This window comes from Pleurodeles waltl, chromosome 4_2 (assembly GCF_031143425.1).
Source record: "Pleurodeles waltl isolate 20211129_DDA chromosome 4_2, aPleWal1.hap1.20221129, whole genome shotgun sequence".
Classification (NCBI taxonomy): Eukaryota; Metazoa; Chordata; class Amphibia; order Caudata; family Salamandridae; genus Pleurodeles; species Pleurodeles waltl.
The window spans coordinates 877545316-877560346 of NC_090443.1; the positions used below are offsets into that span (position 1 = coordinate 877545316).

General features: G+C 43.8%; 1 protein-coding gene across 1 annotated transcript in view; it reads right to left on the reverse strand.

Moving 5' to 3' along the window:
- The window catches only part of ECHDC2 (enoyl-CoA hydratase domain containing 2), a 111956-nt gene that overhangs the window by 47443 nt on the left and 49482 nt on the right, over positions 1-15031 (reverse strand). Inside the window, exons 5-7 of the mRNA XM_069232655.1 lie at positions 12704-12796; positions 917-973; positions 556-743 (exon numbers count right to left, since the gene is read on the reverse strand). Coding sequence (XP_069088756.1) covers positions 556-743; positions 917-973; positions 12704-12796 — 338 coding nt within the window. The remainder of the gene's footprint in view (positions 1-555; positions 744-916; positions 974-12703; positions 12797-15031) is intronic.

Genomic DNA, 15031 nt, shown 5'->3' on the forward strand with positions numbered 1-15031 from the left:
TATGTCAAGAACGAATCTGTTACAGTACATAAATGGTGTAATTAAGCATAACAAAATCCACGTGGGTATGTCTAATTACATCTGTTAAAACAGAATGTGCCTACACTGACAAAAAGGCAGTCCGTTGCAAATCACACAAAGTTTTCAAGTAAGGGTGCAATAAGGAAAATAAGCAAATACCCTAATCATATGCAGGCATGCGTATGAGTAATGTAAGGATGTCTTTTCGAGCAGAAAACTGTATCAAACAGAAAAACACTGTGCTAAGAGCAGGTATTTTCAATTACATGCTCTGGGCCTGATTATGACCTTGGGTGAGGGGATTACTCTGTCACAAACAAGAAGCATATTTCTTCCGCCGTATTATAAATTCCATAGGATTTGACCGCCGCCAAGATTGTAATCAGGCCCTTAATTTTAAACGTTGTTTGTTTGTAATTTAGTGTGCATCCTTAAATTGATGCCATGAATGAATTTGAACTGCATAGATGGTTTATTCATTCATTCAGTGCACACCGTGTAAACCAAGATGAACTACAGAGATAAGATACTAACCTGTGGAACAATCTCCTCTGCTAAGGCCATTGCTTTTTGGTAAGCCGCATCCTCAGACTCATTCTGTGCTACTGCATGGTTCACAAGTCCAAGGGAGAGTGCCTGGTCACCAGTCACCTGTCTTCCGGTAAAAATAAGTTCTTTGGCAAGACCCAGCCCTATAAGACGTGGTAAACGCTGACTGCCTCCTGCAAACAAACACCACATAGCAGAGGTAAAGCCTGAGATAAAGCCTGAGATGTCATCGCAATCCCATCAGCTGTTGGTGAGAGATTTATCTGCTGATGAGGCCAATAATGAATCTTGCTCATGTCACACGATTAACATCTACATATAACGAAAATACACAAAGGTACATTACCTGCACCAGGGAGAAGTCCTCTTGTCGTCTCAATGAGGCCTATTTTTGCAGATGAAGCTATTTGGAAACAAAAAGTGCCCTTAATAAGCATATATACAATTTTTTTATTTTCTTAATACACATTTTTAAATCAATCACGCCAACTAAACGAATTGAGTGTACACCACACAACAGGTAACTAAGCAGTTTGCATAGTGATAACACTGACGAGACGCAGGCTTGGTAATATTTACTGAAACAAGCTAAACCGCATGTGTGATACTGTACAAAGCTGTGGTCCTGCATCCATAAGAACCTATAGTTTGTTAACATACAGGTCTAGAATAACAAAATACAGATCCCAAGTGATCAAACATACAGTCAAACTCATTTGTAAAAATATGAACTTAAAGTATGATTTTCAAGTCTGGTTTTAAAGGTTTCATAAGAGGATTTTTTGAGTTTGAGGAGGAAATAGAGTTCCACATATTAGGAACTCTTCCGGAGAACAACTGGCCTAACCTTGTGAGTTTTCTAAATGACAGAAGAAATTAGAGGATTCAGAGCTTTGAAGTAATCAGTTTCTACCTGAGATAATCAATTCTTGAAGCAAGTATGTTGGGGCGTCAGTGTAAAGGGCTTGGATTAATGATTCAAGTCAGTCTGAAGATACTTCAAAATAATGGAGGACAAAGGCAAGTTGCTTGAAAAACTTTATACTTTACAATAGAAACTTTATACTACAAAGATCTTAGCAGCACAATTGAAGATGGTACTAAATTAATAAACCCTAGAAAAATAAAGCTTACCACCACTCCCTTTCAGCTCTTCAACATTCTGAGGTATTTGTGGTTAATTTGAGGCTGCTACTTCTGCCCTTCAAGTTATCCTCGTCTGTCATTTTCCTGGGCTCTAACCTTCTTCTACCTAATCTTTTGATGATTTGATCAGACCGTAAGAATTCAAGCCGTGTTAACTAGCATATTCTTTCCTGAATGCATTGATCAAACCTGAATCATTTAACCGCTCTTTTAGGAATAAGTGCACTTAAACTACTCTCAGGTGCTACATACTCTCTGGGTCATACTCTTATTCTACTCTTTGCCCCAGAGAGATTTTGCTTATGTGAACTGACTGTAGATTTCTCCCTTTTATCGTTGATTCCTTTCTCAGGATATCACTTCAACCTCATCCTTGGTTGTTAGGAGACTGTGGATCAATGGTACTGCAGATTGTTATCCAAAGCACAAATAATCTCTCTAAATGACTGGTATTAGTACCTTATTGAAGGTTATCTTTTATGGTAAAAATTATTTTATTATAATTTTGAATAACACATACTCTCTCACCTACATCCAATGGCCACTGAGGTGTAGCAGTGAGAAGAGAAGGTATGGTGGGGGTGAAAAGGGAAAGGGTGGGGGGAGAGGAAGGAAGCTGACCCATCCACTGGTATGAGGTCTATCATTAAGTGTTCGAAGTCTCTGAGTTAGTCAAAGTTATCATTCTGGGCACTGGCAATTAGGATCCCTCTGGTGATTCATGAAATTTTCGCCTTGTAGTATTGTGAGTGCATGGAGGTAAAAGGGGCAAGCAAGTTCCCAGAAGTCCCAGGCCATGAATCAGGTGCAGGAGCCCCAAATTTTATCAAAACGTGGCAGTGGGTGCTCTACAGAGATTGTGAGTTTCTCCACTGAGACATCCCTTAGTTTACCTAGCCAGCCTGAATGGAAAGCCATGGCGTTAGTGCCGCACTTGGATGTGATAACTTGTTTGGCTGCACAAAGAGCCACTATCATTGCCTTTCCCCTGTCCAAGTAAAGTGGGTAGGTCAGCGGATTGAGGAGTCAAGCAGGATGTAGATAGGAAAGGGGGACATGGCGTTGATGTCTTTTAACACCTCTTACCAGTACCTTCTTAGCTTATGGCAGCGCCAGAGCATGTATTACTTGGGAGCAGTTCCACCATCACGCATCTGTGTTGTTGGGTTTCCATTTCACCAGTCGGCATGAGGTGTAGTGCCAGCAGTGAGTGGTCTTAATCAGGGATTCTTTACCTGTGGCACTTTGGGAGGAGGTGCGAGTTCTATGGCGGATAGCAGACCATTCAGGTGGAGAGGTGCGTTCCAGCTCAGTTTCCCACCATCTCCAGCCTGGAGATTTACTAGTCTGTGGGCTTGTTTAAGAAGTTATACATTTCTGAGAGCAGACTCCTATCGTCTTTCTTGGTGATCATCCATTTTTAAAATTTTGTGAGTGGTCTACTAGCATGTGGGGATCTCAGACTGACTAACCCAATGTTTGATGGTTGAATACCAACAGTGCTTGCTTGTGGGAATGCGGTAATTAAGTTGGTTTTGTGGGAAGTCTTGTATCCCTGCATGATCAAAGAGGTCACCATTTTGTTCACAGTTGGCTGTTTGCCAGGAGTGGAAATTTGAGTCCGATCAAGCAGACGAAAAATGCGGGGTTGTCTATAATGGGAGAGAAAATTGATCGATATTGTGGCCCTATCCTAGGCCTCTGTTGCCTGTGTGGCTGAGGAGACATAAACCCCCAAAGGGGAAGGCCCATGTGAAGAGGGGGGGATGCAGAAGGAGGGTTAGAGCCAGGGGATTTTCCAGATATCCACCCCTGCAACAAATTGGTCTATGTAACACCAATGTTTTTCTGAAAGAGGTCTGTTCCAATCCACCATGAATCTAAGCTGGGCTGCTAAGCAGTAGTAAGTAAGGTAGGGGACGCCTTGACCCCATTTGCTATAGGCAGATAGGCTTGCTTTCTGGCCATGCGGGGTTTCTTGCCATTGCAGATATAGGTTTCTATTATGTGTTGAAGCTTGTTTATCAGCTGAGGAAGTAGGCACAGTAGAAGGGTCTGCATAGTGTAGAATAACTTATTGTAGTAGTCATTTTCACTGCACCAACCTTGCCAGTCCATGAATGGTCCCCAGCTCTCCAGCAATGCAGATCTCTTTGTGCAGTGTAATTATGTTTTGTTGCCTCACACTGGAAAGGGAGTAGTCTAAGTCCCAAGTCACTACTGTACTCGCCCTCAGGAAGGGGGAATAGGCATTCTAGAAGAGCTTTTTCGGTTTATGGTATGGCTAGATTAAGGGTGTGGGTTTTCTGAATATTTATTTAAAGCCAGAGACCTTTCTAAATGCATCCAGTTTGCTGAGGAGGGCTTGGATTGTGTTGTGTTGTGTGGTTGGGTCAGGGCACTCATGACATCATCATCAGCACACAGTACTATTTTGTGATTGTGTTTGCCAAACCATCTATAGGGTAAAGAGGATAGTAGTAGGGGACATCCTTGGTGGGTGCCTGGTTATCACAAAAGTTTGGGAGGTTAGTCCATTTGATCTCACTTGGGCAGTTGGGTCAGCGTAACTGCTCCAGACTCACTTCAGGAATCGCTTCCCCAGCCCCATGCGATCCATTCCGTGTCAAAGCAATGGCTAGTGTACTCGATCAAATGACTTGTCGGCATCAATAGACTAGTAATACCAACATTGATAGACTAGTAACACCAGGTTGTGCAATCAAGCAGTTTTGTCTATGAGGTGGAGCAAGTGCTTGGAATTATCACTACAGTCCTCGTCTGGGATGAACACTGCTTAGTTGGGGTCTACTTGGTCTTGCATATACAGGTTTAGGCAAGCAGCCAGAATAACTATGCAGAGCTTGGCATCGATGTCCAACAGAGGTATAGTTCGGTATGATGAACATAGTGTAGGGTCTTTCCCAGGTTTGGGTATCACTGTGATCACTGCTTCCCGCGCTGTTAGGGAGAATGTTGCTCTTGCCAAATAAATTGCATAATTGCATGAGGACAGAAGCTAGTTTGGGGCCGAAGAGTTTATTAAAGTCTGGTGTGAGCCAACTGTCCCAGGGACCTTGTCCAGCTGCAGTTGGGGTATGGTGAAGAGGACCTCATCCATCCAGACATCTGCTTCCAAGGAGAGAGAATCTCCCTTGGGTATGTGGGTAGTGAGTGCAGAGGAAAGGAACCCTCTAATCTCCTCTGGATCGGTCTCTTCTGCTGCACAGAGCGCAGTGTGGAAGAACTCAAAGGCTCAAGTGATTTCAAAGTTGTGCTCTAGATCTGTCAGCTGTTTAAATCTTGGAGATCCTGCTGTGGTGGTTTGGGCTTTCACTTTGTGGGTGAGTAGGCATCCAGCCTTGTTGCTCCCTGCGTAGTACTTTTGTTTAGTGTGGGGAAGAAGAAATTAAGCAATTTTCCAGACTTAAGCTGTTTTCTGGCAAGTGTGAGTTGCCTGCATACTCTGTGGGCACTTGATTTTTTATAAGCTTCCTTAAGGATTCTCACCTGGTCTTCTATTCATTTTACTGAATTTCAAGAAGACGGCCAGGAAGGCTTCCCTTATTACTGCTTTTAAAGTTTCTCAAACCATAGAAATGGGGATGTGGGATATGTTGTATGTTTGGAGGAAGTGTTAGATGGCTTCTTGGACATATCTTTTAGTGAACGTAAGGAGCTTATTGTTAAGGTGCCAATGTCGGCATGGGGTGGTTATGTCCAAGTATGTGGAAGGTAAGTGTGATAGGTAAGGGGTCAGATAGCTCTGCCACTTCAAATTCGGTCTCACCCATGGCTGGCAGGTTATGCGAGGATTGATCAATATGGGCATATGTCTGGTGTGAAGCTGAGAAGAAACCACACTCCCTAGACGAGGGGGTGCATGGAGCACCAGGTGTGAGCCAGTCCTACGTCTCTCAACCACTGCCACCCAGTGGCTGTGAAGGCCCCCTGATTGCTCCCGTCTCTGTGCTCATCTGTCCAGTGAAGTGTCTTGGACTAGGTTAAAGCCTCCCCCTGCCCCCAATCGTCATGTACCGATCTGTTGATGCAGAGACCAGGCCCAGGGTGTGCAGAAGGAGCTACTTCAGCTTGTCATTAGGTGCATTTTGCATGGCGAGAGTGAAAGTGTATGTACTCATGGAAATGCAGAGGGAGAGGCATCCCCTGCTAATTCTGCTTGAGTTTTTATGGTTTGGCCAGTGTGATCGCTACCCCCACCTTCTTGTTGGGTTTGGCAGAAAAGTACTGTCTGTCAAACCATTAGGACTGCAATCTGCCTCAGTCCTTTTTAAGGAGGTTGGTCTCCTGTAGGAGAGCGATATCACAAATGAAGTCTCATAGCCTGGACAGAAGCATCAGTCGCTTTGCTGGGGAACTGAAAACCCATACAGGCTCAGTATCTCAACCATCTGAGAATGTGAGGTTAGGCACATTTATGTGAAGTCTGAGAAAGGGGCAGCCTTAGTGTAGGACATAGGACAAGGTGTATGGCGGCTCTGAGGAGAGGGACAGATCAGTGGGTGGACCTTTGGGAGTGAGGGGGATAAACTGTGGGTAAACAACTGGTGATGTAACTACTCACTCAAAGGGAAATCTATGTGTCTCAAGTAGGAACCAAAATCTTTGTCAGGGTGAAGTCACAAGCAAACCCTAAACTAACCGGTGCTGAACCCTCAGGTAGCTTGGCACAGAGAAGTCAGGTTTAACTCCAAGGCAATGTGTAAAGTATATGTGCAACACTTCAAACAGTAAGACATTGAAAACACACACCAAAATGATTCCAGACCAATTTAGAAAAATATAATATTTATTAATAAATAAAACACAACCAAAATTACAACAAGCCAATCAGTCGAACCAGAGATATGCAGGTTTAAAGATTTGAGTAAAAATAGCACCAAAAAGCACAATGAGCCAAATGCAGATATCTGGTTGTGCCGAACTGAGACAAAGCCAGAAGTTCAGGCCGACCGTGATGAAGCGTGGGCCGGCTACAGGGACAAAGTTAGGAACAAAGTACCTTAAATCCTGGTTACAGAGTGTTGCAAGGGGCCGCGCTGAGAATAGGTCACTCAGCAGTGGTTCCGAGAGGCTGTGGGCAGCAATGAAAGGTCCTGTGTTGGAGGTGCATCACACAGCAGTGGTTCTGAGGATCAATGGGGCTTGCGATGCTAGATCTTGTTTCATTGTCGAGGATGCCGTCGATGAAAGGCTTGTGATGTGAAGTCCTGCGCCGGTGATTCACCGTGCAGAGGTGGTTCAGAGAAGCTGCAACTTGAGGTCCTGTGTCGGGGATGCATTGTGCAGCAGCTGTACCGATACTGAGCAGCGAGGAGATGAGTCACACTGCATCTGTTGTGCCCAAGAGACCGCAACTGGGCAGGTAGAGCATTTTCCAAGGGTCCAGGACTTGAGTGGCCCCACTTGGGGGGACAAGACTCACAGCACACAGCGTCCAGGTGCTGCATTCGTAATCATTGGAACCTTTTCTGTCCATGAGGCTGTGATGAGAAGGTTAACCAATTAGCCCTTGGAGTCATTCTGGTGGTCCTGGGTTCAAGATGCAGGTCCAGTCCTTCTCACTCAGGCAGCAGAGTACCATTCCTTTCTGCAGAGCCGCACAGCAGTTAATCTGAGTCTTCCACAGGTTCAGAGGTGTACTTTAAATGCTGCAGTCACAAGTCTACATCTAGGCCTGAAGACAGGTGTTTCCTTGTCAGCCTAGTGGATAGTGCATCCACAGATGGCATTTAACTTTTTATGCCACTGGTGGATTTTGCTGAACCACATATCGTAGACCATATACAACCTTACTAAAAAGTTAAATATGCCAATTGTGGGGCTGGAGGGGCAGGTACGATGTTGTTGTGTTCAGAGCCCATACATCAAGTACTGGCAACAGTGTCCCAGTGTGCAGGGGTGTGAGTAGCAATATCAGTTAGAAAAAATGGAGGTGATCACGCAAAAGAAAGGGTTTCTCAGAAAGACAATAAATCAATAGTATATATTAGGCCAACTTATAAAACAACATTAATTGACTTTTAACAAGGATATAGATTTTAAGGCTCTCTCACTCCTTGAATGCTCCTCTTCGGCACACTGGGAAAATCATTTGAGTCTGCATCCCTGACACTCATGCATTCCCCATCATGAAGATGACCAGAATGGGAGGAAGGTCTTTCTTCTTCCAATGAAACCTACATTCTCTCAAATTATAATGATAAAAGTGACAAGTACTGAGCCTGAAACATTAATAGGAAGGGCCTAAGATCCAACATTAAAACATAGTTACTAGGTTCCTCTGACGCTCTATTTCCTTTTTTTGAACACGTATTATATGTCAATCAATGTTTAGGGCTGTTTGCCAAAGAAAAAAACAAAGGTTCCAGGGACGTTATAGTTAGGCTCAAAGTTTAAACGTACCAAAACATAGAAATTCACCAGTTAATGTTGGCGTTATCTCAAGTAACTATAACTCTGTTTTTGTAAGCGAATGTCTGTTTAAAAAAAAAAAAAATCTGTTTCCTAACTATAACATCCCTGTAGTCTTTGCATTTTCAGTGAATTTGTATGTTTTTTTTTTTTTTTAACGTATAGCAATTTACATTACTATATTTTAAACCAACCTCTGGCTGTGCGCAGCGATGGTGGGTCACAGAGCCTGGCCTGTGGCCAACCCTCTATAAGCACTCTATAAGCACCCAACCTTAAATCATGCACAGTCTTCAACCGCAAAACCTGGCTGCAGCCAGACCCTGCAGCCACCCCATGCTGTGCACAGCCCTTTGGCAGTGGGCAGCGGAAGTTGGCCACAGCCTCTCTGGGTGTCATAGGTGTGAGAGGGTGTATTTGGGGTGAAAGTGGCTGTGAGAGTGTCCGTCTGGTTGTGAGAGTGCGTACATCAGTGTTTTAGTGGGTGCACCAGAGTCTGCGCGTGTCTGTGAGTGAGTATATGAGGCTTTTTTAATTATTGAAAATACCCTTTACGGGCTATCTGGCACCACAGGGGAAGCCTTAGGCTTCCTCGCTGTGCCGTTGCTTCAGCAAGTAGAGAGACGCTTTAACAGCAGCTCCCTGCTTGCTGAAGCATTTAATTTCTGTCCGCCATGTGCGTGCAGGGGACAGAGATGAAAGCTTTATTTTTTTGACAGCGGGACCTGTTTCCCAGGTCCGCTGTCAAAAACAGAAGTATTTGCTGTGGCTTAGCTGCAGCCAAGCCACAGCAAACAGCTACGTCCCGGGGGTGTGCACCCAGGGATATAGCAGGAGCTGGCCCTAGAGTGTGGCGGTCCCCAGGGCCATTAGTGGCTTCTTGAAGGGAGCTGCACGGCCTCGTCCTACAATTATAGTCCTAGGTGATCCCCTGGGCTAAAGGGGGTCCGACACAGACCCCAGTAACCATTTTTATATATGCCCCGGGGAGGTGGTGATCCCCGGGGCTACGGGAGAGGGGGGGATGATGGGCCTCCATCACACAACTGATGCATTTTGCCCCGAGGGTGGTGGTCCCTAGGGCACAGGGGGCCCTCCACATAAATAGCATTATTGCCCCGGGGAGGTGGTGATCCCCCAGGCAGCAAGAGGGGGCTGGGTGCCAATGCATATTATTACTTTAACACCCCATGGAGGTGGTGGTCCCCGGGGCACAGCGATCAGTGGGGTGGCAGCCCCCTGCATATTTAGTTACAGCCCAGGGGAGGTGGTTCCCTGCAAACTAATAAGAAGCCCCGGGGAGGTGGTGGTCCCTGAGGTAGCGAGAGGGGGCCAGGAGGCCCCACACATTTTAAAACAAATGCCACCTGAACTTGGACCATTCAGTGGCTTTACAATAATGAAGCGCGGGAGTCTGCATTTTGTTTTGTTTTTATTTGACTTCAGATCCACCACGACTCTGTCCATAAAATTAAAAAAAAATATCTACTTTTAGTCCGGGAGGGGGTCACTTTGGGACCTCACCACCAGAACTAAGGGGTCGGAGTGTTCTTACCCTGGTCCCTGTTCTTTATTTTTTACTTTTTCTGTGGGACTCGGCTTGGACCGAGTCCCAAGATGGCTGACAACACTTCAATGGCTTCTGTTGTTGAAGTGCCATCAGCCACTCAGATCAATTTGTTTGCCACTTAAATTCTCAAAAACTACTGAACAGAATTACACCAAAACAAAAAATGTGCTCTTTTTGGACCAGGACCTACCCTTCTGCCAAATTTGGTGTAGTTTTGGCGCTATCGATGTTCAAAGTCCCTATGGAAAAATTAATGGGGAAAATGTGTTATGGCCCCCCATTTTTTTCTTGCCTCCCCTCCCCCCCCCCCGACGGATTACTCCAAAACTTTCCAGACAGCAGCTGACGTGACTGACAAATTTGTTTGTAAAGTTTTGTGAAGATTCGTCAAGCTACGCAAAAGATATAGGCAAGTAAGAAACTAGGTCCTAGCTATAACTAACTAGTGGCAACTGCCACTAGGTAATATATACATATATATATATACATATATATATATATCCACTGAAAATACAAAGGTTAAGGTGAAGGTGATGATATAGTTGGGTGAAAATGTCAGTTACAACATAACATTTGAAACTATAAAAAACACTTGCGCCACCACCATGTACAGTGTTGTCATAAAGGATGTTGTTTCAGATGTCATCAGAGATGTTATCCAGGCTACCATTGAACATATCATGGGTGATGTAATATGAGATGCTATAAGTAGTGCATGACAATGGTGCTATTTATAGTTACCTCATGGCACAAGTTATTGTTACTTCAGTCATTGGAGCTGATGAATTTCAGTGGAAAATTGCTGGGGAAAACATGTTTTGGGACCCCCCGGTTTTCTCGGCCCCCACTTAATGGATCACCCCATCCTTCAGGAAAGAGGTTGTAACCCAGCTGAAAAAAAACCAAACCGATCCAGTAGACTTCTCCATCAAACAATTAATATCAAATACACTATATTCCGTTAAACTACTGAAACAGATAGTACATGAAACACCTGAAGCTATTTTTAAGGATAACAACTTGCTTGACCCATAAAAAAGAAAGATCAGTCATTAAGGATAATGGACTTTAGCAACTACACAACCTAAACCTTGATATTACATAATCTATTGGTGGCATTTGACATAATTGACCATACCCATCCTCATCAACGGACTCCTAAAATCTGAGATTGCAGTTCTTGGGCAGTGGCTGTCCCATAGCTAGCCACGTCCTCTGCAACCAGGATAGGGGTGGTTTGTGGTTTTTAATGTTCATTATTAATTTTTAATTTATACTTGATCTTGCTAGTAAAGCTGTTCTACTATTCTTGCATACACATTTCCAGCTATGTCAATGATAGTCAGCTACAGTGCAGACTCCCTTGCCCTCAGATAAGCATTTAAATATTTTTGGTCCTGTTAGGTGGAAATCAATTTTTGGCTGAGTCAATAAACATGCGCTCTGCTAAAATAGAGATATGATTTTAGGTGAAATGCACAATTGTGGCTTGCTAACGTTTGGCCTGATAACATACAGCTCTGAGGCCTTGTCAGGAAGCCAGTTATGCAAGTAAAAATAAACTAGTCATGCTCATGGCCACAGAACCCACCCTGGACCAATCTCCAATGTGGTCAGAAGAGGCTTCTCCTTAATGGTACCATCAGAAACCTATCCTATTTAGTAGATGGTCCCTTATAGTTGAATCAGCCTGTGCTATTGGGTATGCATTATGCAAACTAGCCAGTTGTGCATCAACAAGTAATTTATGGACTACCATGCTTGCTAAATGTGGCTGTATGTACAATACTACACCTCCAACACCGAGGTCATGTATGTCCTGAGGAGACCACTAGTCTTCAGTTAAACTGTGAAGGGGTAAAAGAGAGAAAAGAAGTAATTCGGTCTTGGAGGAGCTGTTTGGGGAAGAGTGTGGAATTCAACAATGTACACTAACCCTAATTGAGAACATTGTTGGCACTGACTCATGGGAATGGTACAAGATACTGCCAATCGCCACCCCTGGCAGGCTTTGAAGCAGACACCCATACCTGGAGGAGACCACCAAATACTGGAGAATTCCCTGAATTCCCCCCTGTGGCTGCCCTACGTGCACAGGAGTGTCCAGAAGCCTCAGGGTACCATAGGTATCTTAGAATTACCTTCTGTAGGGTAACCATGCACCACTAACAAAAGATAAACCCGGGGGACTCTTTTACCAGTACCTTACTGGTGCAGTGCCGTGTGGGGTGTGATGGGATTCAGCAAGACCCCCCTTTTGGATAGGAAAATCCCATGCTTTCCACAAATGCAATGCAAGCTGGAGAAATCCCAACAGGTGGGGAGAAGGTGCACTAACACCACCTCGGAGCTGCCAGGACCCACCATCACGCCACTGCTATACTACCTCCCACCCAAGCAATGTAAAAATAGGATGGCAAACAACAAAACCCCATTGAAACATGGTGGTGTGTTGGCCGGGCGTTGCAGGAGCTTAAGATACTGACACATGATTGCCACCATTCGTGCCTCCGGCCCTCCCTTGTAATTAGCGACTGAGACAAGTGACAACTGGCAAAGGCTAATGCCTCCTTTTGCCACTGTTTAAAAATGTACCTGAATGTTCGGCTTCCAGGCAATATTGCAACAGGTTAATATTTTTTTTTTGCTGCCATGTCCACAAATTCAGTAACATTAAACTGGTATTTGTAGCAAGGTTATCTTCAGTTCAATTGTCAGCTTGGCTTTTAAACGCCAAACCTTCTTCCCTCACATCAGTACTTCCAAGATGTTCTAATTGTGCATAACTGCAGCAGCATTTATTCCACAGTTGTCTTCTATAGAAAACCTCTCAAAATTATCTGCATGATTGATAATTCATGTGCATTAAATTAGTTGCTTAGTGCTGTCAAAGTCAGAAGAACAAAATAAGCTACCACAATTAGTTTGCAAAAATGCATCGAAATGTATTCAGAAACGTGTTTTTGTTGTATTCATTCATACCTGCTGTCCTAAGATCACAGGCTAACGCCAGCTCCAAGCCTCCTCCCAGTGCATGGCCATCAAGAGCAGCAATTGTAGGCATGGGCAATGCAGCTATTTGAAACAAAATACAACATTCTCATTAAACCTTAACATGGAACAAATCCCTCCAAGCAACATGCAAGCCTAATGCATTAGCTTTTATGAGCAATTGGCTTTGGGACGGAGAAGAAATTAGAAAATGAAATGTAGCAAGGAGTTACCACAATATTCTATTGGCAGAGATGATTCTACTTACTTTATTAGAGCGTAGATCTGAACTAGGAAACACAATGACTGTTGGCCAAACAAGGTCAATCAAACATGGTCTGTTATAATTTACTCATTCTCCTCCAGAATGGAGGGCACTTTTGAGGCCCATTTTTGCTTCCACAGTGGCAGCTGTGTAGGCTGTTCTAGGTCCTGTTCTGCTTGAATTCTACCCAATCGTAGTCTCTCCACCCATCCAATCCACTTCAGTCCCATACCCCAACTATGCCACTTCTGTTACCATGCCTGCTGCATTGCTAGTCCCTCTCCCTGCATTCACCGTCTTTCCCTAATGGACTTGCTCCACGTCCCTGACTCTACCATGTCCCTGTAATTTCTGTGTCCTGCTCTAGTTTACTTTTCCTGCCCTGCCCTCTCTCAGTGTCCCACTCTGCCACACAAGTGACTCAAGGTGGGTCTCTCAATAATACATTAGTCTGTATGTAGAATTGAGTAGAATCTGCTGCAACAAGCTTCACTTGTTAATGTTATTAGAAAACTGCATTACTATTTTTCGTTAGTTCCACTTGCTCATCATCTGCTCAAATGCTAGGGGGTGTAAGACTAGTTTAAAACTCACAAACTGGGGAAAGGGACTAAGCATGCAGACATAACTGGACTGGCCATTTGGGCACTCTGACAATTCCCCGATGGGCTGCAAAGTAGGGGGCTGGTTTCCACACTGAATGAGCTGCCACGATCCAGCTATGAAAACGCTCAAGACCTTATTTTAGTCACAACCTCTGCCAGTGTCCACATACGGCTGAGCCGCACTTGAACCTTGGGTCTGAGCAGCTACTTTGTGCGTGAAGAACACGCGACGTGTGGAAGGTGTTACAGCACCGAAGGGTTTATCCTCAGATGGCAGGAGTCTTGAGCAGCAAAGGAATTTTCCTTCCACTTGTAACTCAGGAGCCACAGAGACAGTGTGCACTTCTTTTTTCTCAGCAGCAGAACACTGAGCAGTTGGTACTCGGACCTGTGACAGGTAGACTGCTCCTAAAACTCTAAGTGCACGCAATGCATCCCCCATTTCAGGAGCCCTGGCCCTGGGTATAGGAGAGAGGATAGGGTGGGACGGCCAGGAGAGGGGAGTTGGGGTATGTATCATGTTGACAACGGTTTTTGTGTACAAATGGGCTTTACATATTCGAGAGATGTTTTTAGATTTGTATTTTTGTGCATCATTAATAACGTGCAATATGCATTTATATGCACAAATGTACATCTGCAGTCTGATTTTAAACAAGATTTTGAAACGTGTTTCACATGATGCGCAGAAGTGTATTTTCTTAAGCATTTTAGTTCGCCCACATTTTGTGTAAAACGCCATTTTAAGCAAAATGGAAGTAATTTCTGTCACTCATTTACTCCTTCACTCTCTGCACCCATCCTCTCCCCACGAACTCTGCACAGCACAGTCAAGCTGCAGTATATTTGGATATTTCCACTATTCTTATTCTGTTCAGTGTGAACATTTCCCTTTAGCTTGGATATGACTGGTAACATGTAACCATAACATTTTATAGTTAGTGAAACATATTCTGTTCGAACATCTCCGGGTGATATTAACATACAGCGGGCTAAAATATTTTTCAATAAGATAGTGCTTGGGCGCTAAAGTGATGACGTTAATTTTTCTTGTGCTCCGATTTAAAGAAGAAATGACACTTTTGCTCACAACACAATAAATCTGCACAAATGTTGATTCAATATGCACGAATAAAGTAAAAAAATCCCTTGATTGTAGGAATGAGCCAGAATACTTTCCTGGAGACCTAGGTGCTCCTGGGAATGCTGTCCGTTTTTTAAATTGAATTTTCTGTCCATTTGGACTTAGAACATTTTGAAAAAAAAATTGATTTATACTTACTCTGCATAACTCTGAAATTAAAAGCCTTCATGGCATTGACGCTGTACTACGTATTTATTAATTTTGTAAAAAACAAAACAAAAAAAACATCATTTCATTTATTTGTAACTACGTTATTAACTGGGCTCATGTCATTCTAATTAATAATTTACTTTATTGTTGATTGA